The 25,204-nt window shown below is 53.3% G+C and overlaps 1 protein-coding gene across 7 annotated transcripts in view; it reads right to left on the bottom strand.

The window, feature by feature from the left end:
- SZT2 (SZT2 subunit of KICSTOR complex) overlaps positions 1 to 25,204 on the bottom strand; it is a 61,581-nt gene that overhangs the window by 11,845 nt on the left and 24,532 nt on the right. For 5 of the 7 annotated variants that reach the window (XM_054833426.1, XM_054833430.1, XM_054833427.1 and 2 more), the window contains 41 exons: positions 25,069 to 25,181; positions 24,433 to 24,574; positions 23,734 to 23,898; positions 22,832 to 23,036; positions 22,503 to 22,615; positions 21,799 to 22,057; positions 20,193 to 20,358; positions 20,018 to 20,110; positions 19,752 to 19,833; positions 19,332 to 19,613; positions 18,831 to 18,969; positions 18,508 to 18,624; positions 18,330 to 18,393; positions 17,776 to 17,961; positions 17,366 to 17,704; positions 17,037 to 17,226; positions 16,577 to 16,651; positions 16,227 to 16,365; positions 15,873 to 15,993; positions 15,498 to 15,627; positions 15,230 to 15,382; positions 15,014 to 15,116; positions 14,516 to 14,633; positions 14,173 to 14,284; positions 13,599 to 13,717; positions 13,074 to 13,238; positions 12,377 to 12,461; positions 9,097 to 9,285; positions 8,778 to 8,975; positions 8,258 to 8,427; positions 7,785 to 7,951; positions 7,274 to 7,371; positions 6,235 to 6,367; positions 5,993 to 6,120; positions 5,576 to 5,706; positions 4,879 to 5,061; positions 4,156 to 4,426; positions 3,863 to 3,942; positions 3,450 to 3,575; positions 1,588 to 1,793; positions 1,375 to 1,468 (listed from right to left, as the gene is read on the bottom strand). In XM_054833426.1, the coding sequence (XP_054689401.1) occupies positions 1,375 to 1,468; positions 1,588 to 1,793; positions 3,450 to 3,575; positions 3,863 to 3,942; positions 4,156 to 4,426; positions 4,879 to 5,061; positions 5,576 to 5,706; positions 5,993 to 6,120; positions 6,235 to 6,367; positions 7,274 to 7,371; positions 7,785 to 7,951; positions 8,258 to 8,427; positions 8,778 to 8,975; positions 9,097 to 9,285; positions 12,377 to 12,461; positions 13,074 to 13,238; positions 13,599 to 13,717; positions 14,173 to 14,284; positions 14,516 to 14,633; positions 15,014 to 15,116; positions 15,230 to 15,382; positions 15,498 to 15,627; positions 15,873 to 15,993; positions 16,227 to 16,365; positions 16,577 to 16,651; positions 17,037 to 17,226; positions 17,366 to 17,704; positions 17,776 to 17,961; positions 18,330 to 18,393; positions 18,508 to 18,624; positions 18,831 to 18,969; positions 19,332 to 19,613; positions 19,752 to 19,833; positions 20,018 to 20,110; positions 20,193 to 20,358; positions 21,799 to 22,057; positions 22,503 to 22,615; positions 22,832 to 23,036; positions 23,734 to 23,898; positions 24,433 to 24,574; positions 25,069 to 25,181 (6,149 nt within the window). The remainder of the gene's footprint in view (positions 1 to 1,374; positions 1,469 to 1,587; positions 1,794 to 3,449; positions 3,576 to 3,862; positions 3,943 to 4,155; positions 4,427 to 4,878; positions 5,062 to 5,575; positions 5,707 to 5,992; positions 6,121 to 6,234; positions 6,368 to 7,273; positions 7,372 to 7,784; positions 7,952 to 8,257; positions 8,428 to 8,777; positions 8,976 to 9,096; positions 9,286 to 12,376; positions 12,462 to 13,073; positions 13,239 to 13,598; positions 13,718 to 14,172; positions 14,285 to 14,515; positions 14,634 to 15,013; positions 15,117 to 15,229; positions 15,383 to 15,497; positions 15,628 to 15,872; positions 15,994 to 16,226; positions 16,366 to 16,576; positions 16,652 to 17,036; positions 17,227 to 17,365; positions 17,705 to 17,775; positions 17,962 to 18,329; positions 18,394 to 18,507; positions 18,625 to 18,830; positions 18,970 to 19,331; positions 19,614 to 19,751; positions 19,834 to 20,017; positions 20,111 to 20,192; positions 20,359 to 21,798; positions 22,058 to 22,502; positions 22,616 to 22,831; positions 23,037 to 23,733; positions 23,899 to 24,432; positions 24,575 to 25,068; positions 25,182 to 25,204) is intronic. The other 2 variants (XM_054833428.1, XM_054833433.1) reach the window with 1 other exon arrangement.

Here is a 25,204-nt window from a genome sequence, read left to right as displayed (position 1 = left end):
TCTCTGGCATAAGAGAACAGCCCGCACACCAGAGTGTGAGGCTGCCACAACGCTCTGTGGCAGAGGTGGAAATAGAGGAGCATCATCAACTGAGCACCCTCGCTGGGGGGAACAGAACAGACACGCAAGAGCTGACTGTGAAAAGAATTCTAACAAACCTAATCAACAGCCTTCAAGAGAGCATACCAGACACACTGCTCCCTTTACCTCCTGCTTACTCAGGACAGGGTGTCTCTAGAGTTTGAGGACACTGTGAACTGAGGCGTGATGCTGCCCACAAAACCTCACTCCCACCTCTCCTTGCTGAGCACTCCCCAGACCATCACATCTGCCTGACACAGCAGCTGTCAGAGGCATCCAGTTTGGACTCAGAGCTTAGCTGCCAGCAAATTCACTTGCCCCCTGTTAAGGTGTTCCAGGGGGCTGCTCTCTTCTCATTTTAACTGCAAAGTGTTGTCTTGCCCACAACCCTGTACCAACATCAGCCAAAGGCAGGTGCCAAGAAAGTGTCACAAAAGGGTGAGCAAATGCTATGTGGTCCCATCATCCCTGGGTGATTTCATGAGCCACAGATGGTTTCTGCCTGCCCAGCAACTCAGATGGATTCCTCTTCCAGGTACTTACCTATTCTCTCTTGTGAACGTAAGAGCTTACAAAACCCATGTAAGCTCTTAGTGTTCACAAAACCTTTTGATAAAGACCACTGTTACCTGCTGCATAAAGAAACACTCCCTTTTGCTTCGAAACTGTCTGCCAACACTTTCATTTGATGGTGCCTAGGTGTTGTATCGAATAAGACAGCAAGGAGTCAATCCCTTTCCAGGATAGCTGTGATTTGGTAGAGCTCTGTCCTGTCCCTCCCTAGTTGCCACTTCTTTAGAAATGAAGACCCTTAGCCTGCTCTCACAGTAGAGCCATTTGGGTTTATCTTCTCTGAGCTCTTCAACTGCAGCATTCATCTCACTTTAACTAAAGATCCTTCTGCCCCAGAATTGCCCTTCACCGTATATGCTGAGGCTTCTCTGACAGGTAAACCTCCAGAATCACACCCAAAGGTAGCTATCCTGGCCCCAGGTCACACTGTTCTTCTTCTGAGCCCCCTCCAAGTTGTTGCTGTCCTTTTGAGATTTGCCCTGGTTCCACCCAGTCTCAGGAAGGGGCTGCAGGAAGACATGCAGGAGGGCAAGGAGGTCTCATCTGACCCAACATTCCAAAGATAGTGCTGGTCTAGACAGACTCTTTGTTTGCCTTTGGTGCTTTCTCTGCCCCCTCACGTCCTTTCTGTCAAACTGATTCAAAAGCCAACCAGGATAACTGCTCCACTCCATAGCCTGACTTCCATCCCAGTTCCACCCCTCTAAGACATGCACTCACCTTTGGACTCCCCTCTGCTTTTGGCTTCGTGTAGGAAAAGGACCCTCTCCCCTCCACACCCATTGCTGCCAGAGCTCGGATCCGGCTCGTGCTACTGGAAATGACAGCAGAGAGAGCCTTGAGCAGGGGAGCCAACGTCTCCTGTTGTGTCAAACCAGGGCATAGCTCAGTGTGTCGGCCCTTCAACAACAGAGTTCCCAGGTTGTCACTGACCTGCGAGTAGTGGGTGAAGGTGGCCGCACCTGGACCAGAATGAAGCCCATGCTCTGCAGGTACTGGATGTATTGCTGCAAGAAGGCATTGCACATCTCTTGCAGCCAGGGCTCCTCCTTCACCTTGCAGGGCAGCGCTTCCGCTGAGTCACAGCTGTGGCTGCGGTCCCTCCCTGAAGCCGTAGAGTCATTTGAGCGGTGGCGCTTCTGGAAGAGAAAAATAATTTCCTAAGGAGACCTGCTGTGTCTGGCCCCAGCAAGTGACACTGTCTGGGAAACCACCAGCCGCTCTGGTTGACTGGAGGGCAGATCTCCCTCTGCCAGCCAGCACTAACAGCTGGTTCCTCGAACACTGTCCTAGTGAATGTGCCGAAACACAAGATCCAAATTTTACCCAGCCATGGACTGACCTAACAGCAGTTCAACAGACTGCAGGAAAAGGTGCCCTGGCAAAAGGCAATAATTCACATCTCCCCCCACAGAACAGCTCCCACAAAGTTTTAGTGGCTCGCAACTGGTTCATGCAAGGCTCACCAGAGCTTCAGCTCCTACTGCCATGGTAAAAGTCCAATCCCCTCACAAATCCTGCTGACTTCTCAGGATTTACTAGTAGTTCAGCAGCACTGAATAGGAGAGGTGTTTCCTTTAAACCATTTTCAGTTCTCCTTTCAATGTCTTGAATACTCCTTGTCTTTGTGCTGTGAGAGACTGAGGTTTCTTTTCTTGATCTACTTCAAGCCTGCGGCTCTTTTACATATTCTATCTTTGCCAGAAGATGCTTGGTCTCACATTTACTGTCCATATGTGAAGACACTAATACACTAGTATTTTAGAAATGTATTGGAATGTTACCCATAATACTAACATCCCTTTCTGATATACTCTAAACAGTTTGCCTTTTGTATCCAACTGTTCACTAATTGAAGAAATCCACTGAGCTATCTGCTCTGTACAGGCTCTGCAGTTAGTGTACAATACAGGAGGAGTTAAAATTTCTCTCCACATTGTGCTCTGGTTTACTGGGAACCAGGTACCAGCTCCCACAATACCTCTCATTTCACAGGCTACTCAGGTCCCTCTCAAGTTCCACGCAGTCTTTTTCTATTCTGACCAATCTGAACAGCCGTACAGCACTGCAAAGCTTGGCATCTCATATATACTGCGATAAATGATCTGGAGATACAGAACCTGATAAACAACCTTGAAACCCCTGCTGCCAGGCTCTTCAAATTGAATAACCAATTTTCATTTCGCTCTGTTCCAAAAACAAAGTGAAGTTTTCATTCTGTGATGATACTTTGCCTTTTGCTTGCAAGTGCTCAATTTCTGCAGCAACCTCTGCTTAAAGACCCTGTCAGAATCCTTTCAACATTTAGATAAATTACAACAGCCTGTTCTTCCCTTCTGACACACATACAGACCATGAACAGCCGATACGGGATGTGCACCAGTTAGAGTCTGTCAGGTTGCAACCTGCTCAGGATTCAGCTGGTTTGCTTTCAATTGTTCCAGCTATTTGCTGGGTCCAGGAAAGGTTTACCAGGTCTGGCTACTGAATGCATAAAGGGAAGTTTTGCTTCCCCAACAGATCAGTACCAGACAGTGCTCTCTGATGGCTTTGCTAGACTCGGCCCTGAATTCCCTGGGTAGAAAAAGGAAGTCAGTCTTCCCCAGGGATGGTGTGGCTGCAGGAGAAAGGCTTTGAAGACCCAAGAATTTTCTCAGTCTCCATCTTACAGGGTACAAATTCATCTTGTAATGCAGGAGCGAGCTCAGAGCAGCCCTGTCTTGGGAAAAGACTGCAAAGTCATCCTTTGCCCCCATGCACAAAGCCCAACCCCAGTGGCGCTTGCTGACACTCACCTTCCCCTCTACCTTGCCCTGCTGGTCAGTCTGGATCTGCTGCCGGAAGGCTGGGTCGAAGAGCAAGGGGGTAGCACAGTAGTGAACCAGGCGTGAGGACTGCTTCAGGGTCTCTAGGTCTGCCAGCTGCACAGCACAAAAGGAACACGGTTACAGCACACATCCCTCATCAAGCCTGGGAACAAGCTGTACACAACACTGCACTGCTGCTCAAATGGAGATCAAACGCTAGAGGGAAGCCCCTGCTTTACAGCCTTTCCAGTGCTGGGCAGCAAGGCCCCATGCCCAAGTGTGGTGCTAGAGCCCAGCAACCCCAGAACTTAAAGCAGAGAGCGCTGCTCCACTGCCAAAAACCATCCCCACCATACACCCTGCTCTGGGCCCAGCCTACCACCCGACCGGGCTGCACTCACGCTGATAGGCATGTTGGACTGCGCCGATCTCTGCTGCCAGGTAACAAAGAGGTTTTCAATCTTCATTTGCTTCTCCAGTTCTGGAGGAAAGAGAGCAGCCACAAGAGTATCAAGCCACAGCCCCAAGTATTGCCACTCCTGTTCACTCCCACCCATTCCTTCCCAGCACCCTGACAACAGGAGCTGAGAACTGTCACCTCTACCAGAACTCTTGTTCTGCCCTTTCCAAGCTCCATTTTTCCAGGAGCAAGATGATTAGGCAGGCTCCCGTGACATTGGGCCCCTTGCTTTACCTTTCCTCTCCATGCTTTTGATTTCCAGGAACTGGGCCCCATGCCGAGACACGGGGTCAAAAGGTCCCAAGTCAGGCCCATGGGGTATACGCTTGATGGTGGTAACATCCCGCAGAGCTTCGTCGAAGGGCACCACATCGGGATGGAAGTGCAGAGATGGCAGGCTGCGGGCAGAGCTGCTCAGCCGGCCTTGTTCCTTGCTAGGTGGGGGACTAGAGCTTCGGATCAGTGCATCCACCTCCAAAGTGGAGTTGAGGAAAGGATTTGGCTCCTAAGCAAGCAGACACAGCCATGAAAGCCTCCTTACTGCCAGCCTTGGAACAAGGACCCACAAAAACAGAATAAACCCAATTTTGGCCATCTGCAGACATCTCTGTTAGCCTTCTCCATCACCAGTCCCAAGGACAGCAGGGCTTGGCCCAGCATGACCCTAATGTGCTGTGGGATGCCTATTCCCCAGCCTCCTCCACCCTAAATAATCCAGTCACAAATAAGTGCTGCGAGCAGCAGGACCTGACTTCCCTTTCCATCTCTGGCTGTCTCCAAGAGTAGACAGCAACAGCCTGGCTGGACATGGCCACAGACGGACATGTAAGAACCTAGGGATGCCTTGCCAACCAGCACACAAAAGCACACAAGTGCCTGCAACCTTCCTCAGATCCCCACACTGTCAAGGCACCTCCTGAACGGGAAAGGACTGCCTTGCCCAGCAGAGTGCCCTACCTGCTTGCTGTCCTCATGCCACGGTGTGTCCATAAAGCAGTGGTGGTGGAAGAGTCCCAGCTTCTGGCTGAGCAGACAGTGCACGATGTGGGACCGGGCATTCTGCCACTGTAGCAGGCGAGTGAGCGAGCAGTTCAGGTTGGCCCCCAGGTCTGGGGACCAGTTGTAGGTGTAGAGCGTTAACTGGAGAGAGAGGAGAGGGAGGAAGGCTGAAGAACCTGCTCAGAGAGGGCCTGCATGGTGACACAGGCTGCCCCAGGTGCTCTGGGTGGTGCTTGCTGCAGCCTGTTTCAGATGACCAGGCAGGGACAGGGAAAGCAGCAACAGTGGCAACAGCTCATTCACAGCCCCCCGTTAACAGTCATGGCAGGGGTGGTGGTACTTGCAGCAGCAGCACAAGTACCCAGCCTGATGCGGGCCTTGCTGTGGGTAGGGAAAGGGAAATCATAGTCCACAGTGGGGCAGCTGAAGTCAGAGACAGCAATAGCTGCTGCCCCCTGGCACCCCCCAGAGTGCTGCAGGGAACCCCCAGCTCTGCTGGCAGCACAGAGACATCCTGCACAGCTGCTTTGGAGGACTCCTGCCCAGACAAGGCTGGTTGCCTGCAGAGGCACTCTTCCTCTCCTCTTTCTAGCCCTGGGCCAGTTGGGAACAGCCTGGCTTTCAGGAGACAACATCAGACAGGCACCATTGCTACCTTTTTGTCAATGATCTCCATGAAGAGGAACCTTTGCCGGGGTGCCAGGTCTCGTCCAATAAGGCTTGGATCGGACCCTCTCTCTGCCGAGCTGAATTCCATGGCCTCAAAGCGCTGGAGCCCTTTGTGAGCTAGAAGTCAGAGTTATGACCCTCAGTACCAGTTTATCCCGCTCTTACATTCCACATGCCATTAAGGTGGCACGACAGGATGTTCTGCCACAATACTGCTCAGCTCATCTTGAAACAAGTAGTTACAAGCGAATTTGAGAGTAAGGTCTCAGCTGAAAATAGACAGCCCACTGCTCACCTCTGGGCACAAGTACTCTGTCCCAGCAAGGAGGGGAACCCTGCTCATACATCTCCCACCCCAAGAGCCCCCAGTGCACAGTCCCATGGACCCTGGCCGGGCACTCACCCTGTTCTGTGCTGCAACGCCACTGCTGGAAGTTGCGTCCCAGCAGGATGAAGTGTCTGACGGCTGCAGGGCGAGGGCTGGCACTCTGGCCAGGCTTATAGGGCAGGAAGGCAGTGCTCTGATGGCAGCTGCAAGGAAGAGCATCACAGGTGGCTGACAAGTAGAGCCATGGGAGCAGAGGCTAGCGCAGCTGATCAGCATTTGCTGATGCCAAACAGTGCCCTATGAATCGTGTAACTCACCAGATCTGTTCAAACACCTTGACAGTGGTGTCGCTCGCCAGGGCAGTGACCAGGCTCACCACTTCCACCAGGATGGAGGACAGGAGGAAACGGGACACAATCTCCACCGAGCACTGCTGCACCGATGGGCACCCTGCATGGAAGCAGTACTGTAGGACAAGGTGCCAAGCTGCCCCAGAGCCAAGCCCTGCCCACCTGGGCAGCAGAGAGGGCTAAGGGAGCCTCGTTGCAGGCCTGCTACCCAGAGCAGGCCAAGTTCCTGCCTTGCCACGGACTGAGGCAGGCAGAGCTGCAGGACAAGGACCTTATATGGAGGAGAAGATGAAGGCTGAAATAACCCCTGGTTTCAGGCTCTGGCCTGAAGTGGGACCTGGACCAAACTCCCTGCATGCCCTGAGCACAGTGCTTTATTCCCCTGCTTATTCCTTGTTCCCTGGCTTACTCCTCATCAGAGGAGGAGGACATCTCTACCTTGCCAGCAGGAGGTGTGAGAGGATGTACAAACACTGAAGTGAGAGGTATCAGAAAACAGCAACAGGGCAGCCACACAGACCCAAATCCCACTGTATGAAGGGCATCCCTCTTTCTCTCCCTCCCTGCAAGAGTGGGGGTCTCCCATGCAGCTTCACAGCCCCAGAGCGTGTTGCAGAGGCTCACATCCTCCCTCCCTCCTACATCTGGGAGCTAAATCACTACCACAGCTGCTGTTGGAGTTCAGGTCTCTCCAAAGCAGCTGCAGCCAAGTCCAGCAAGCCCTGGACTCTGAGCATGGCAGACGCAACCACAGACCTTAGCAGGTTTGTTCAGCTGCACGGACACATGCCAGGACTCCTGCCACAGCTTTGTAAAGCTAATGCTGGCCCTGAGACCAATGGGACTCTGGTGAGGTTTGGTGAGAGACAGGGTGCATAACTAGGGCAGAGATCAGGAAGGGATGAAGATGGATGGCTTGGTACCATATGAGGACTTGTCCCCAGAGCTCTGTGTAGAAAGGCCGACGCTCAGCCCATCTGGAGGGGCTAAGGCCTGAGACACATACCCAAGTGGTTCATGAATGCCATCCACTTCTGGCAGGTTTGATTGAAGAGCGGGTGCATGGTACCTACATCCCCTTCTTCCAACTGGCAGGCTCGGCGCCTGGAAAGAGGGAAGAGAAGCACAGTTATACCTGATCAGTCAACAGCAACGAAGGCACAAAAGTGCAACAGTCCCCTCCCAGCTCCAGAGCAGAGCCCTTTTTGGGCTGTTACAGCCCATGAGCTTGGTGCCTCTGGGTCAGTAGCCATAGGGGTGTCAGGTGTTGCACAGGGCCCCACAATGCAGGGAAGGGATCTCTGGCAGGGAGAACCAGTAGCACTCCAGCAATAAGGATCAAGGCTTTGCATGTGGAAGGCAGCTCCCCTAACTGGCTGTGTAAGGGACAAACTACAAGGAAAGAGGATGTGGTCCAGATGGTTGAGACACATATATAGAGCCAGCAGGATGCCAGGCTGCAGAGTGATGTACAGCAGATGGAGGGGAACAACACCCTGGCTGCCCAGCCTGCTTGCCTCTGTGCCTGTTCCAGTTCAGCTGTGGCTGTGGCCCGATCCTGGCTCGGGTGCTGCTTGACACTCTCAGTTTTGTGCCGCCGCCTCGTGCGAGCCTCTTCTGGTCTCTCCAGCACAATGTCATCAGTAGTTTTGGGGCTGCCCAGCTCTGAAGACTCTGCCTTGCTCTAGGGAAAAGGGAGTAAGTTAATGCTGCAGACATGCACAGCCTAGCTAGTGCCCTGATCATAGAATCACAGAATCATAGAATGGTTTGGGTTGGAAGGGACCTTAAAGATCATCTAGTTCCAACCTCCCTGCTGCAGGCAGGGACGCCCTCCACTAGACCATGTCGCCCAAAGCCTCATCATAAAGTCCCTGCTACCAGCCTGGCCTCCCAACCCCAGCCAGATCCCTCCTCTCCATTCCTCCTGGCCTGACACACCATGAGGACTTACAGGCCCTGCTCCCCACTGGTCCCTCAGCAACATTACCAGCATGTCCCAGAAGCTGCGGCGTCCCAGCTTGCTCGTGGGTGTCACTGGCTCCCCAGAGCTGGACGAAGGGGCAGAGGTGAAGTGCAAGGGTGGAGGACAGCTCCTGCCAGCCCCACCAGTGGCCAGGGCCAGGCCCTTGGTCTCTGACATGGTCCTCCTCAGGCCTCCTGTGGAGACAGGTCAAATCAGACTCCCCAGAGCCTCCTGCTGTGACACTGCTGGTGTCCCCATGTACCCCACTGTGGCTGGCCAAAGCCTGGCTGGAGAGAAGGGAGAGAGCCCTTAGTAACATCCAGCAAAGTGGATTCAGTCTTAGGGAGAAGACAGACTTTAAAATATGTCCTCCAACCCTAATTTCTACAATGCTTCTTCCCCGAGACATCACATAGCACAGCTTGCAGAGGGGAGAGCAGCTTCCTCCTTCCCAGCCTGCATCCCCCCAGTACAGCCCAGCTCCTGCAAGCCAGGCAGGAGGAGCAAGGCTGGCTCGGGGTGGCCATCCTGGCCAGGCTCTCACCTGCAGAGCTCAACTCTTCCAGGTCCGTGGCACCCAGGGGGCAAGCAGATTCCACGCAGAGTGGAGCTGGCAGCACGAGGAACTCCATGACAGCGTCGCAGAGAGCGTGGCGCAGGGCCCCACGCAGCTTCTCCGACAGCTGCAGCAGGCTGATGTTGCCCTTCTCCCAGATATCCAGGCGCACCAGCACACGGGGCTCTGCGGGGAAAGGGCAGTCCTGCATGGCTCTGCACCCCCACCTTTGCCAGCCCTCCTACGCGCCCCAGGGGATGCAGAGGCAGCAGGGAACTGGCAGCGTGCAGCCTGCTTCACTCCCTACCTGAATGCAGGGTGCCAGCCTCCGGCTGGTGCCTGCTGACTGCAGTGAGGCTTTCAAAGTCAGTGTCCTGCAGCAGGCCCACGATGGGTGAGGAGGAAGGCAGCTTCAGAGGGTCAGGCCTCTCCCCGTGGGGCAGTGAGGTGGGGCTGCCATGCTCATCCACGAATGTCAGTGCAATGCACGCAATTCCTGCAGGGGAGAACCCGAGACAGCCTCCGTCAGCCCAGCACTGAGTACACCCCTACAAGCCCTGCCTACAGCCTGCCACCCCACAGCTGGGACTGTCATGTCGCCACTTGGGTTGCACAGTGCCATGCGGCAGGCAGGGCTCACAGAAATGCAGCCATGGGAGCAGAGGCTAGCTGTGCCTGTGGGGAGCCAGGGTAAGAAGCATGGTGTGTCCCCATCAATCTGAGAATCTCTCTCCTGCAGAGTCACAGCAGCTTTCACCTTGCCCTGCAGGAGCTTCCTGGGTTGTCCAGCCCCATATGCAAGGGTAAAGTCACTCCATTTGCCCCAGGAGGGCCTTTATGCAGAGAGATCCAGGATGGGGCTCACTATCCCTATCCTCTAAAGGAACAGAGTACAGAGCCCAGATACTCTCCAGCAGCCCTCTTCAGGCTATGAAGGACCTTGAGTCCCTGCAAAGAAAGACTGTATAGATGATAGAGCCATCTGAGCATTGCTGAGCCCATACTCTGTCCCTCTCCATCCCAGCGAGGATGGGAGTGACACCAGAGTCCGCTGCCACACAGCGACCAAACTGCACCCGACTGGATCCACAGCACCGTATGGAGGATGGGCGCCCTCGCTGTGCTAAGACAAATCCAGCCCCAGCAGACTACACCCAGGTCTAAATCAGCAACACAACCACCCGTCTCCATCATTCATAATGAAGCGTTAAGCTCTACAGCAACCTTTCCTCCAAGACAGGCCAGATGCAAGGGAGAGGGCACTGAGATGGAGAGAGCTGCTCCCAAAGGAGAGAGGCGGGCATTCAAGTCACAGGGCAGCTCACGCGCGCTCACACTGAGGAAAGGAAACTCTACACCTATGAGCGCCCCTCCACTTGAGGAAAAGTACAGGAGCTGCCTGGTCTCAGAGGTACTCTGCAAAAGCCTCCAACACATCTCTCCCCGAGACAGGCACAGGAACAACCCTTTAACCAGCAAAAAATGGAGAAGTTCGTAATTCCCTAAATATCAAAGGCAGAGGGGACCAGGACTTTACCCAGCCTTATCCCCCTTCAGAGCAGGGCAGGGAGCCTCACACAGGGCTCTCCCAGCCTCTCACTGCAGCAGGGCAGCTCTCTGGGATGTGGGTGTCGATACAGAGGGATCAACAGCAGCAAATCTGCCCCACATGGCAGTGAACATGAGCTCTATCAAGCAGACTTTCTTTCTTTCTTTAAACAGTAAAGGGCACAAACTCTTTATCTGTCTGGCTTGACAGTCAGCCCCAGGCCCACCAAAATGACAGTGGATGCTCATGCGGTAATTGTAGACCAAGATGTAGTCACCCCCTCTTCTCCTCCTGGATAAATTACCACACTGAGTCCCGTCAGCCTCCCCCTCTCTGCAACATTTCCCTATCGCATCCATTCCTGTACCTCTGCTCTGCTTCAGTCTATCTGAGGTGAGGACATGAGAACAACCAAGCACAATGTCCCACGTCCTCCTTGTGCTGGGACACACGCTCCAGAGATGGAGCACACATGGCAGTGCTTTCAAGCAGGCCAGGTCAGCAGCCGCAGGAGCAGACTCCTCATTTGCTCCCTGAGACAGAGCTGGTTTGCCAAGCAGGTGCCAAACACTCAGCACCCTGCAGCTGGCTCAGTCTCTTGGGGCAGAGGTGACAGCTGCCCCTGCCCCACCAGCAGAAAGGCTCGTCTCCTCACCACAGGGAACAAGGCTTCCAGACTTGTTACAGGAGCACAGAGAAGCTGAAATGCAACACTAAATCACAGGTAAGAAACAGGTAAGAAACTCAAGACCTGAGCTCTGGGGCTATGGGAAGAGGTAAGTTAGCAAGAGCTGCTAAGGAAGGACCTTAATGCCCAGTGCGCTGGAGTTTGGCTACATAGTCATCCATCGCACTCTGCAGAGAGGTGGGGTGCTAGGGAGCTGTTACGTGCCATCTGAGAGGGACTCTGAGCCCCCTCTGACCCAGGCTTACTGAAATACAAAGTACGCATCTAGCGGTGCCCGGCCACTCTGGCCCCTTGGTATGCAAGGGAACCCCTCACTCCAGGACACAGCCACTGGGAAAGGGATGATGCTACACCTTGGAGCATGAAACCACAGCTGAAACATCATGACTCCTGTGTTCCTCAGAGAGGAGATGCCTGTTTGGACCTGTGGGAAAAAAGGGTGCAGGATTTTGGAGTTCACTGCTTGCAAGCTAACAGGGCAGCACACGGACCCTCAGCAGCCGAGAACTGCAGAGCTGCCATCCCAGGGCAGCAGGTTCTGTTTGCTCATTTATCCAGCCAGCAAGAAAGAGGAGGCTCAGCTAAATGGACACACACACACAAACACAGAGAGGAGTCAGAGCTGAAGCCACAACACAAGGAAAACAAGAACAGCAGGGACCAGAGGGGCCAGGGAGCTGCATGGGAAAGGGAATTGGAGTAATATTTGGAGCCACAGGTGCTACCTTGGAAGTGGGAGAGTGGAAAGAGGTGCTGCACAAGGTCCGACATGGTACCTACATAACAGAAGAACATTCAGACAGTGCACAAGGGGCACAAGACACACGACAGCCAGGTGACAGACCACATGGCATGGACAAAACATGACATGACAGCCTGCTGCAGGATGGGCCCTATCCAATCCCTCCTCCAGCAGTCCAGAGAAGAAAGAAACGACATTGCCCCCACAGCCCATGCTCAGTTACACACAGCATCCAGCTACCCCTTTGCAGCAAGGCTCCTTCAACAACTGTCCCTGCTCCCACCTCCAGCCCCCTTGAGCCTCTGTGCCCCACATTTCTTACTGAGGTCTCTCTGTGTCTTGCCCCACAACTACTGCCACCTAGAGCCGCTTCCTACAGCAACAGGCCAAGCTTAGCAAGTTGCTCTGTGAGAGGCCTTAGCTCGCTCCACCACATGTGCAAGGGCGTGTGGTCCTCCAAGCACACACCCTGCCACCTCCCAGCCATCAGAGGAACACACTACCCCAGCATTGGCCCTCCTCAGTCACTCAGAGCTCTCCAACATGGGAAGCAGCTCCCCAACATGCAGCCCCATACCCTGTTTCAGAAAAAGGGTTGAGCATGATACCTTTTCCACCAGTGCCTTGGCCACCCGGCTTGTTGTACAGATAGAGATCCTGGTCAGGGATGCTCCCACTGTGGTTGAAGTAGTGCTAAGGAGAGCAAGGCAGAAGAGCGACAGAGATTAGAGAACTTAAGTGGGAGCAGAGGCCCATGTGTGTGCAGAACTCATCCCCACACCTGCAGCAAGCAATCCAGACCTACTTGAAACACTTGCCAGCACAGCCCTTGCCACTGTTGGGCTGAAGGAACCTCCTACAGCTCTACGCAGAGTTGTACAGCACTACACCATCTGGCCTCTATCCTTGCTATGGCCATGCTGACGGGGTGGGTAGCTACTCCCAAACTTTTATTAATCTTGATGTTTCAGTCCTTAGATCTGAAGGAGCCTTGCAAGGAGCCAAGCACAGCTTTGCAAGAGAGCCTTCTCCCATGATCCTGGGAGATGATTATGGGCATGAGGTTTGTGGTTGCTGGCTTTTTCCACAGAAAGCAACTGCTTGTGCGAAAGCAAGGCCTGTCCAGGCCAAATAGGAACTGCTCACAGTCCTGCAAAACTCTTCCAGGCTTCAATATTCAGTGTCAGTTCCTCTCTAACACTACATGGCAGAGCTGGGAACATGGTATTGAGCTACCCCAACAAATACCTCCAGCAGCAGGTAGAAGCTGGGTAGACTGCTGTCCCAACTTACACCCCTCCTCACCTTGAAGTGGTGCTCCACGTTGCTGTCCGTGTACTTTGGGGTGTGTAAGAAGATGAGCAGGTTCTGGCGCAGATAGTAGGCCACCGCATGCAGCCAAGGCAGAGCGGAGGGTGACAGTGCGAACTGCAAGACCTCTGTAGGTGGCGTCCCAGGGGGCTGAATAAACTGCAGAGAGAAGGCTTTAAAAGTCAGCTGAGACTAGCAGGATGCCCTGGGGCTCTGATACTGATCCAAATTATACCAGCTGGCTATGCAAAGGGAGAGTGTCATAGGCAGAACGCAATCCCACAGCAGCACCGAGACAGATGTGGGCAGATATTCCAGGGCTGCTCGCAGGGAGGCCCTGTCACGCGGCAAACCCCAGCAAAGGGGATCTCCCACCTACCCTGGCACCCACACAGTATATGCCTCAGCAAGCACTGGAGCAGGGAATGGGATGCAGCAAACTGCCCTGGGACAGGAAAGGCTGAGACAGGTCAAAGTGTAGGAAAGTGGGATGAGCAGAGCAGGTATCCAGTGAGGTACCTCTACATCTGCTGGGGTCAGCTTGCAGTTCCGCACCAACATCACAGTGATGATATCCAGGGTGGCCTCATCCAGGCGTCTGCGCAGCACTTTCACCAGCTCATCTGTGATCTCGGGCCCTGACAAGTAAGCAGAGGTACAAGCAGCTTTTTCACCCCATCCAGTAAGAATGACCACAACCACCCCTCCCTGCCTGTTCAGGATGTACCACCCTCACAGTCAATTCCCACAGGGAACATGTCTCTCCCCACCATCGATTTATTCAGGCATCTTTTTCTACCCATTCATGATCACAAAAGACTGCTAGTACAGCAGGCAAAGACAAATGCACTCCTGCATAGCGACAGTTGGCATAAGCCACGCAGTCTGCAGGAGGTTTCATTGTGGGCCACGGATCCTTTCCTCACGTTGCCATCCAGATAAAACAGAGAGCAGCTCTAGGATAAGGAAAAGCAGCTTGGTCAGGAGGGAGATACCTTCTCTGCTGTTCAAGCAAAGAAGGTAGGGACTGGAGCTCTATTCCTCTGCTTTGCATCAGCACAGTCCATCTGCTGCCAGGTGCTGTAACACTTACCTGCTGGGGCAACACCATGGACCATCAGCTGGATGTGCCTGTCTACCTGTCCCACGGGGCGGGTGGAGTCCACACTACGGCACGAAGCTGTGTCCAGAGAGGAACGAGAACCCTGGAAAAGCAGAAACAGCCACACTGAAACAGTTTCCATGTGAATTCCAGATCCATCATTGTCTCGGGCTGTCAGCAAGGTCAGGCAGAACCCACCAACTGCTGCCCCACTCCACACATCTACAACATAAGTTGTATCCTGCATAAAACCCAGGTTGCTGGAACTACTGAGTTCCCTCCACTCCTGTAATCAAGAGCACCAACATGCACTCCCACAGAGTGGCAGACTCACCGTTAGATCTTCAGTGTAAATGGGCTCCTGGCTGCGTGTCAGTGCCAGCGAGCGAGATGCTGGACTAAGGACACCCTCTGCTTCCCACACCTTCCCACTGTAGGTGGTTTCAGTCAGTCTGAATACAGGAGAAAGACATGTCAGCCTCCATTCCCAAGGATGACAGCATCATACCTCCACAGAAGATCCACATCTTCCTTGCTCTCCCCTGTGCACTTTCTGGGGACTAGTCCTTATGATACGGAGCTTGTGAAAAATTGCTTTCTGGCTCCCCCAGAAAAATGATCCTTTTCCCTCCCATGTAAAGGCTTAGCACAGGGAGAGCAGGATGGGCCTGGCTTGATGTGACTCTGACTCATCAGAAATCAGGTATTTGCTGCCCGGGTGACAGCAGAGTCCCTGAGGCTGGCAGACACTTTCTGCCCTAAGGAGCTCTCAGTCTGGTGTAACGCATGTCACAGGGCAGGGTCAGGCCAACAAGTCACGCTGGCTTCTTACCGGAGGTAGAAAACAGATTTAGTGGCACGTTCCTGGTAGACAAACATATTCTTCCTGTTCACCACAGAGAAGGCGTTGAGCACCGAGCGAAGCGCCTGGATAGCTGTAGGCAACGTGGGATGTTAGCTATCCCACACACCCTCCTCTGGTGTGCAAATCCAGCCAGAAGCCAGACTCTTGACACACGAAACGAGGGGGAACCTGGGCTGTACACACCTCGTGATACTCCCATGTTGGGGCCCATCTTGAGGCGCGAATGCACATGGATGAGTGTGCTCCACACAACATCACAAGCAAAGTGCCCTGGCATGAACTGCATGGTAGCAGCCAAGTAGTCCCGGGGCTGGTAGCTCTCCTCTACAGAGTAATCTACAAAGAACACAGGACACAGCTGGGGCCATAGCGTGGAAGTCACCATCTTTTTAGTCACCCATGGGCAGGCAGTGACACTGCCACTGAGGCATGGCCAAAGGCATATTCATACCATCTGTGGGCATGACACGTTGCCTGTACGAAGTATAGGGCGTTTCGCTCTTCCAGATGTCCTCCTCACTTTCTGCCACCAGTAACGAGTTGCATATGTGGCTATCATGCAGGTCCTGCAGCAGCAAGCGCTGCAAAGGACAAGAAAAGATTGGTTCTGTTGCTTGCACAGCCCACAGAAGACAACACAGAGAAGGGCTTAGGGCCGGACTGAGTCTCTTTCCCTTTGACCCCCAAGCTGAGACTCCACCAACTGAACTGGCTCCCCAGGCCCCCCTCTGAGCTGGGCCCACACCAGACAACCTCCAGACATCCCTTCTCATCTAAGCAATCTCATGACTAGCAGCTCTGCCCCTGCTTTCTGCAGATTTGTTACCTGATTGACAACCCTGCAGATTTCACTGATCTTCTTCACCACCACCTGGTTGAGACTCTGGCACTCCCCTGGCTGCTCCTCTTCTGTCTCTGCTGATGCTGCCTTCTCCACACTCAGGCTGCTTTACAGGGAAAGGGAGAGAGGTCAGCAGAGCACCTGAACAGTGCCTGTCCCTGTGTGCTGGGAACAGGAACGCAGTGGGGAAGGGTGGCTTCTTTCCCCTTATGGAGCACCAGTCTAGTCCTGCAGCTCCCACCCACGTGGGGCAGGAAGGAGATCTTGTCTGGAGATGAGGGAGGAGCAATAAGGTCCTGGTACAGAGAAGCCGTGGCCAGGCAGAGGGATCCTCCTTACCGTGTGTGGTAATAGACCTCCACTCGGTCCTGCTGGATTTTTATGATGAGCCAGAAATCCGGCATGAGGGGACATCTGGGTTCCTGGTCACTCATTAGCGCCTCCTCATACTCCGAGTCACTGCTTCCTCCATCGTAACCTGCAACATATCCTCGCTTCAGTCCCAGACTGCCTGGCAAGCCAGCCTCCTCCCTGAGCACAGCAGACTCTAGGAGACCAGAGCCATTCACAAGCCCTGTCCTCAGGGGTCACCCCAGCCCCGGTGCACAGTCTCCCATGGGCCCACACCATCACGTCACTGCCAGTGCTTCCCTGCATGCTGGCAGTCACCCCTGCCCCAGCAGACTCACCCAGGTGGTCAGAGTCCATGCTGCCCTGGCTCGACACGAGGCTTTGCACGCGGCTGGGACGCTGCTTGCTGGAGCCTGTGAAGAGAAGAGGGGTTTGATCATGAGAGGACTTGCTCAGCCCCTTCACACGACCCATCTGCTGGGGAAACATTACAGCACAGGACAACCAGGCAGCGCTGGCCATGGCAAGGCAGTGCTGGGGTACGGGGTTCTCGCAGTCATTTACTAGACTAGGAACTTCATGTCATTGGGAATATCAGTGTGGCAGCACAGCCTAGTACCCCAGGTACTGTTAAGCAGTGAATTGCCAGCACCCTGGCTGGTGCAAGACCACCAACTCTGGTGGTTAGGGACTGGAACAAGAGTAGCAGTCATGTTTTGTATGCTACAGCCAAAACAGGCCCTTCCCCTAAAGGTTCCTGAGGCTGAGGTACATCCTGTCCACATCCACAGCTCCTACCTTCCCTGCCCGGCATTACGGAGTCAGCCAGGCTTGCTGCAGATGGTGTCACCAATGGTGACTTCTCGCTGTTGCCCTTTTCAGAGGACGAGGATGGCAGTGACTGTATGGTTGTCTCTAGAGCTGCCTCCTCCAAGGAGTCATGACCAGGTGCTCTGCTCTGCTCAAGGCTCAGCGCTTCTCCTGGGACCTGCACACAAGCCAAGGTTGCAAAAGTGACCAGAAAAACAGGCACCAAAAAAGTCTGATCATACTCCTGTATCCTTCTACCTTCTGTTACCAGAGCATCCCACACCTTCCCACCAACAGACCACCTCAGTGTCTCTCACCTCATCCTGTGCGTGGCTGCCCCCACGTATGGGGTTTCCTGAGTCTGGCACAACGCGTGACTCACTCTCCGGCCACCCCCAGAGACCCTGGGCTTCCTCTGGGAGGACACAGCTTGCATGGTGTAGCTCAGAGCCCTCTGTCTCTGCTTCACAGCTTCCCTCTTGGCCTGCCTGGCCCAGGGCTGTCCTGGTGCCTCCTCCAGCTGGCTGCTGCAAGCTGGGTGTCCCCGAAGGGTTTGGAGCTGCCCGCCTGGAGTGCAGGCGGCTGATAGAGATGTAGTGGTAGTCACTGCCTTCTGCATTGAGCATGTAGCCTGGCAGAGCCATTCTTCTGAACTCCTGCAACACAGGGAAGAATAAGCATCCCACTAGTGAAGCGTATGATGCTGCCTCAGGGGCTTTCTTTTTACCTCCTTGAACTTCTCCAGAGAGTGCTCAGGTCCAAAGACAAACTGGAGCAGCACCACCTCACTGTGGCAGCTGGGTCGCCCCTTGGAGTTATAGATGTGGGTGGCCACTCGGTGCAGGATGGAGGTGCTGATGACCTGCGAGTGGCGCAGCGCAGACACAATCTCATCATCCAGGAGCCAGCGAATCTGAGCAGGGCAAGGACACAGAGCAAGACCTGGGTGACCAGCATTTGCACACCTGCCCAAATTCTGATCCAAGTCCCAACAGGATGAAGGCAGCCCCTCTCATCACCTACATCCCCTCATGTCCTTCTGAATGTACCTAAGAAAAGGTCTTTGGAAGAGAGGTCTGTTTGTCCCACCCCAACTGCAATGAGAGTTTTGTCAGGATAATCCCACGCTTTAGGGGAGCACTAGGCCAGTGGCAAGGCCTGAAAGTCACTTCAGTTGACAGAGGTTGCAGCTTGGAGCAGGCTAGGAAGCGTGGAACAACAGTTGTGCACTGTGGCCACACTGCTCCAGCAGGAAGCAAGAAGTAGGCAAGGCTGGCTTACCTCATTCATAGTGGCTTCAATAGCCTGCCTGTGCACTCCAGGGAGGTTGGAAAGTGCAGGGTGCCTAGGAGAGAGGAGAAGAATCAACCAGTCATTCTCATTCATGCAGCCACCACAGTGCAGCTCCAAGGCAGCAAAAGGAGACCAGGAGGGGCTTGCTATATCTGCAGTGCCATACCTCTCATCTCCTGTGGATGGGAGCCGTTCCAAGTTGTGCATGATATCCTCATCTGAGCGGAAAGAGGATGGCTGCCCTGGAGAGCGTGTGAAGGACACACTGCTCTCCGAAGTACATCTGCCACAGGAGAGAAAGCAGGCTGAACATCAGCTTTTTGAGCCAGAGAGGAAAAAGGGATCTCTAGAGAAGGTGAGCCCATCTTGGAAAAACCTTACTTTTCTTAGGGCTGTGGGAGGCTCTGTGAGAAGGAGAATCCCAAGTCTCAGCACACGGAGAGGAGCTGAGGCTGGCTGGCTGGGAAGGACAGGCAGAAGGTGCCCTACCTGTTGTGGAGAATGTCTGCGTTCACGACTTCTATCTCCAGGGGCAATGTCAGCACGAAGATGTCCAGGGTCACACAGAGGTCCCCTAAGTCAATGGTGTTCAAGCCCTGGCAACTTTCCAGGCAGCCCAGAACTTCCCCTGAGGAGAGATCACAGACAAAGGGAATCAAGCAACAAACGGTTCCGTTTACACACATACACAGCCTGGTAGCAAGTGCAGAGACTGCAAGAGGTGGCTGTCCCACACAGCTGGACAGGTTCAAGATGGCCACCATCCTCCACGATCCTTTCATCCTTCCCCAACCAATCCCACAGCAAGTGGGAGACCTAGTGAAAAAGCCCTTGTCTAACGCTGGGAGACCCTCAGGGCTTCATACAGGGAGGGCTAGTCCAGAGGGACTGCTGTTTAGGACAGCATGTTTGTTCCAGCGGCTGCTCACCCACCAGGGACCTGACAGAAGTCCTACTGCCCTTTAACCTCACAGCAAGGCTTGCTCTTACCTAGACAAGTTGGCAGGGACTGCACGGGCATGGAGCTGTGCTGGCTACGCAGCTTTACTGAGCAGGTGAGGTGTACGAAGAGCGGAGGCATCTCCTGCTCCAGGAACTCCTGCTCATTGAGCGAATCTCCTCCCAGCACGCTGAAAGAGTCATCATCCTGGTTCACTGTGTTGGAGTCTGAGAGAGAATCTGTATCTGGGAACTCATGCTCCAGCTTCTCACGGTACTCCACCTCTAGCTCTGGGTCACTCTCTGTAGCAATGCAGCAGCCAGACACTGTTCCTGTTGACACAGGTTCCCTGTTAGCAAACCAGGCCCACATCCCCAGAGGCCCCACCAGACACAGTCAAGCTCCGAAAGGCATCACTACAGTGAGACTACAGACACTTTCCTCTCCAGGACAGAGGAAGCAAATGTTACCTTCTTCAGCTGCCAGTTCTGCCTCTGATCCCTCCATGTCCTCACTGCCTTTCCTGTCTGCCTGATCCCGAGATGCCTCTTCCTGAGATGGAGAGAGGAAGGGCAGATACTAGAACCATGCCAGGCAGTGAAGCAAGCTGTTGATGGACCCCCCAGGGGCTCAGTCTACCCATGGGTCTTGTCAGCCCCAAATTCAGATCTGACACTGAGCAAAGCTACTTCCCTCCACAAGAACTAGGTGCCTGCCAGGGCAGCACCATGCCTACCTCTTTCTTGGCTGACGGTGGGCAATAGAAGAAATAGTGAGGATTTGATGGCACTGGCTTGAAATGTAAACTTCCGATTTCCAGGAATTTTTCCTAAAAGAGAAATCCCAAACGTGAAGCAGACATTCTGCTCTACCCTCCTGCAGAAGCCAAGCCAAGCTCCCACATTCCTCACCTGAATAATTTTATGCAGGTCAGGGTGTGCCTGGCAGGGCTGCCCGATTTCCAGCAGCGAGAGGGGAAACTCTGAACAGCAGCTGGTGCCCAAACTGCTCTTTGGCTCCTCTGTGGGGCTAGCAATGTTATGGGAGTCCTGCTCGCTGTAGTCCTCCATTTCCGCGCTGACAGGATTGTGGACAGGTCAGACAGGCATATCAAGAATAGTTTTATGTATTATCTACCCTGCAAGCATCCCACCTCACAGCTCCCCACATCTCATCTGTGTAGACATGATGTGACTTACACAGCCCCCACCCCTACAGCCCCAGAACCTCTCCTGCCACCCACTAACCCAGATAAACACTCAGGCTGTCTGAAGCCAGGCCACAGGCAGTTTAACCATGCTGCTCCTGTGGCCAGGTACTCTATACCACACTGCACACCCTCCCTGGGAAATAAGAGACACGTGGCCGAGTACAGGGACAGGCCTGGGCCAATCTGAATTACCAACACCCAGTCCAGGGCACCTCACAGCAAATACCACCACACCAGCACCCCTAGTGTCTTGGCAGCATGGAGCAGAGCGCAAAGCTCAGGCTCATGCTCACTCAGCAGCTACATGACAGAATCAGTTCCTAAAACTCAGAAAAAGCAATCTGGGGAGTGGGATGTTATTTGGTCAAAGTACTCCTCAGATATTCAAATTAGTAATACAGATGGCAGATCTGGATACAATGTGTCACAAGCTTTATGTCCTTCAGTAATGTTTATACAATCTCCACTGGGATAGGTGATTCGTACTATCTTACAAACAAAAAAAAGTTCCCACAGTTTTTTCTCTGGGAAAGCAGCACTTAAAGAAGTAGTCATCTGACTTTCCAAACACTGAGTGTTCTTCAAAACCACAGCCTCATCTCAATGACTGACAGTATAAGAAGAAATAGGAATGGGGATTCTCAACAAATACTAGTGAATTCACATAAAGGAACTGAGGATAGTCAACCGCAAACAAAGGACGAAGGACCTAAAGAGGGTGTTTCTTCAACAGACACTAAGGCACAGTAGAGTACTTTTTACCCTGCTTAGGTTTCCAGAGGCAATATAAACCTCAGAAATACCCTAAGGAATAGCAGAACCGAAGTTTAGCATCAAGCATATTCCAATTCTGCCTTGGTATTTCTCTTGTGATTTTTTTCTCAAAGTTTTTTAATTAAAAAAGACACTTCATATTCATTAGAAAAAGATAAAAAACTTGTCATTTTCACCAGAGTCAACAGCAAACTCAAATGAGTCAAGCAGCAAGAGATGTGTAATTTGTCCAGAAACAACAAGTCTGTTACTTGCAGACAAACTGCCCTCCAGCTCAGGCCAGATGGGACAGTAATGAGCTAAGACTACAAGAGAAAGCAAAAGGATGGATGTCACCAGAGAGTATGAAAAAGAGAAGGTCCTGGTGAACACCATACCAGGTGGGTATCCCACTGGAAATATCTGTCCTTACATGTGGTTCTGTTAGACCCTGTCCTACAACATTCCTTCTAGCAAGCAGTAGAAGATGCTTGAAGAAAGAGCTGTCCTGGCCCAATGCTAAGAATAGAAGTAAGATTGAAGTGGGCCCCTACCTTGATTCAGAGACCAAGACACCCCGTTCCCTAGAGCTCTGCTCTTCTTCTTGCTCTACGCTGCCCACTTGGAAGCTGGCTGTCTTGGAGTGCGTACGGAAATGTTGGTGGCTCTCTCTGAATGAGCGGACATGGCTGCACACCGTTAGCAGGAAGTTGGTGATATCAATCTCTTGGAGCAGCTCCTCACAGTAGTCCATGGCTGTAAGCAGGTCCTGGGAGCTGATGCTGTGTGACTGCTGAAGGCTCTTGAACAGCCCTACAGATCAAACACAGTGCTTGAGCGCCCCAGCACAGGGATGCAAGGCAATAGCCACATACAGATTTTCACCAAGTCCCAACACAGGGTTGCAGTCAGCGCAGGTGCTGGGAGACAAGACTCAGCCAGGATGCCTAATGCTACATGTTAGCCTGGGCTTGTGTCATGCTAGAGCGGCTTAGGGATCTGCCACCCTGCAGGTGAGAGGAAAAACTCAAACAAAGGACCCCTCTACACAGCACTGCACAGGTCCTGGAACAGCCTATGCAAGGCCCATAGGGAAGGCACAGAAGCATCTTTAAATCCCTCCTGGTGGAAGATCAGTCCCACAGCTCCTCCCTTTGCTCAGCGTAAGATCACAAGAAAAATGAGACATTGCTTTCTTAAAAGAAAATCCAGGGTCCAACCCCAACCCTGTCTCAGCTCCCATCACGCTGCTCCTCACCTTTCACATAGCACTGGTGGGAGTGCTCCTGCAGCAGCGTGCAGTAACTCACCAGCTCCTTATGCTTGTGGTCTAGCCAAGCAGCAGTAGGAGGACGTTCCAGAGACTGGGACCTGGAAAAGAGGAACCACAGCCTTCAGCACCAACGAAGCATGTGTTAGACGATAAACAGCTCTGGCCACCAGAAAAGCAGGGCCCTAGGGCATGCACAGGCTGTGGATGCTCTAAGGCAGAGGCCACGCCAAGAGGATAAGGCAGGGCTAGAGCCAGCCTCTTGTTAAGGAAGTTCCTCTGTTTCCTGTCTAGGAATCAAGTATGGTTGGTATTACCTGAAAAAGATGTCCCGTGGAGGACGGTGTGCCCGTGGGCTGACAAGCTGCTCTCGTAACAGCTCCAAAGAGCAGCTGTAGATGTAAATGGGGCAGCGAAATCGGCGGCACTCGCCTAGCTCAGATTGTGAGTTCTGGCGACAGAAGGAGATATGTACATCTCTCCGCGAGGGGCCACCCTGTTCTCCAGGGTCACGGCTCACTTCTGCAAAAGAAAAAATCCTGTGATAGAGGCCTTCGATGGGCTCCTTGTTCCTGGTCTGAGAGGTCACAGACCTCACAGCAGCACCCGCAGGTGGGTATCAGTTTTACAAGCTTCTCACCACTTGAGCCTCAGGGGCCATTCTCCTCACTCAGCACCCAACCACTCAGCCCAGTGCTTTGGCCACACTAATCCCCTTCTTGGGCAGCCACGACTGGTCACCACCATCACCTTCTACAGCAGCACAACCCTTCAATCCTCATTGTAGGCCTGGCTGACTGAGCAGGGGTTGTGCAATCAAATCCCATATACCTCAAGACCTGCGTCCTCCTCCCTAAGACAATGTGCTGCTGTTAGTGCCAGTCTGGATCACAACACAAGAGTCACTGACTATCCAGTACAGCCCAGTACTGCCATTCCTAGTAGCTTCTATCTACCTGCAAGCTCCTTGTCTCCAGGGAGCCAGACGTGGGCCATAGCCACTCAGTTTACACTACACTCCCTCACCTCCCATGAACATCATGAAAGCCAACTGAGGCTTCACTGCGCCCCTTGTCCTGACTCTGATTCTGCTGACTGGCAAGCAGAAGCTGACAGGCTGTAGCAGCCTGTTATTCCTCCTATCTCAATCTGCCCAACAACACGCTCAGGCATAGCAAGGATACTGATACTTTTCACAGTGCTGTCCTGAGGACGGTACCGTGAGCTGGTGTTATGCTGAGGGTAGGTAAGGGCACTACAGCATCCCCTTCTTCAGCCTCAGCTCTGACTCGCTCTGTACAGACAGGTCCCAGGGTATCCTCTCCAGATTGACTCTCGTCTTTTGGAGGTTTGTCCAAACCACAAGCCATCAGCTTCTGTACATCTGGAAGAAAACAAAATAAAATCATCCTCTGTCCAGTGAGAACAGTTTAACCTCTCCATCTACATTTCCAAGAGGGCACATGTCCCTGCTACTTCTTTGTGTGGGGGAGCAGCTTTACAGAGTACTTCCAGCTGAGCCTAGCAGCTTTCACCAGCAGCTCAGTGGAAGCCAGACCAGTGCCAATGCCCAGCAGTGGGAACTCTACCAGCCCATCCCATTAGCAGTCTTCTTTCTCCATTCATCAACAATCCGAATGGAAAAACAGTCCAATGGTTGCAGCCAGCAAATGACTTTAGGCCACATCCCCTGCCCAAAAACGCTATGTGGGCAGCACCACGTCCAAGGAGAGACAAACAAGACACTCAGCACTTTGCACTACTCTATTCCTGGCCATATGGTGCAAAAAGACTGGGTCTAGACTCTGCTGTTCAATTTTCTCTCCATCCTACCAGAGCTGATTCTGCTTTTGCTGTTTTCCTGAGGAGACACTGGAGACTGCTACCTCCTCATCCTCCCCACAACAGGTGGCCTCACCTGAGAAGGTGGCTGGCAGGAAGGTCAGGAACACATGCTGCGGGTTGACCAGCTTGGCGTAACATCGCCACTGTGGGGGAAAGGGCCCCGTTGTGTCACTCAGCGTCACATCATCCTCAGGCAGCTCTGTGTTGCCAAGGCTCTGAGGAAAGAGCAGAGGCTGGATAAGCTCATAGCACATGGCACAGGCCTACCTTGAGGCAGGTAGCAAGCACACAGAGCAAGTTCCTCCATAACTGCTGGTTGGCACAGTGCCGTAATCACCCTGGCCACCCCCTGCACCATTCTCAGAGCTGCCTGGTCCCAGGAATCCCAGCGCACAGGAGATGCTTAGCCAGCTTTACTGGGGCTGGTTCTGACCTCCAGGCAGTGACTGCCCATGGTTTCTGAGCAATCTGCAGCACAGCCTCAGTGCTGCTGTAACAGGCTAGGCCCATGGTGAGTGCAACTATCCACACACCTACCAGATTCCTGCTTGACTTCAGCCACAAGCTACAGCTTAAACTGCTGTGAAGTGTGGGGAAAACACCAGCCTTTCAATCTGTTCTCAACCCTTCTACTAACTCTCCTGCTCTTCCACAGCTGCTGCCTTGCCTTCAGAGGGGGCTCAGGAGAAGGACGGCAGTGTAGCAGTACCTGCAGAGTACTTGTGGAGCCAGTCATATCCCTGGTGCCATTGCTGCCAACAAGATGATAGGATGCAGAAGCATCCTGCTGCTCCAGGGTCCCAGAGGCTTTCAGGGTTTCTTCTGAAATGGAGCACAGAGAAACC

The sequence above is a fragment of the Grus americana genome, chromosome 8 (genome assembly GCF_028858705.1).
Source record: "Grus americana isolate bGruAme1 chromosome 8, bGruAme1.mat, whole genome shotgun sequence".
In the NCBI taxonomy this organism is placed as follows: Eukaryota; Metazoa; Chordata; class Aves; order Gruiformes; family Gruidae; genus Grus; species Grus americana.
The sequence above is the reverse complement of the archived record's forward strand: the minus strand, read 5'-3'. Positions and strand labels throughout refer to the sequence as shown.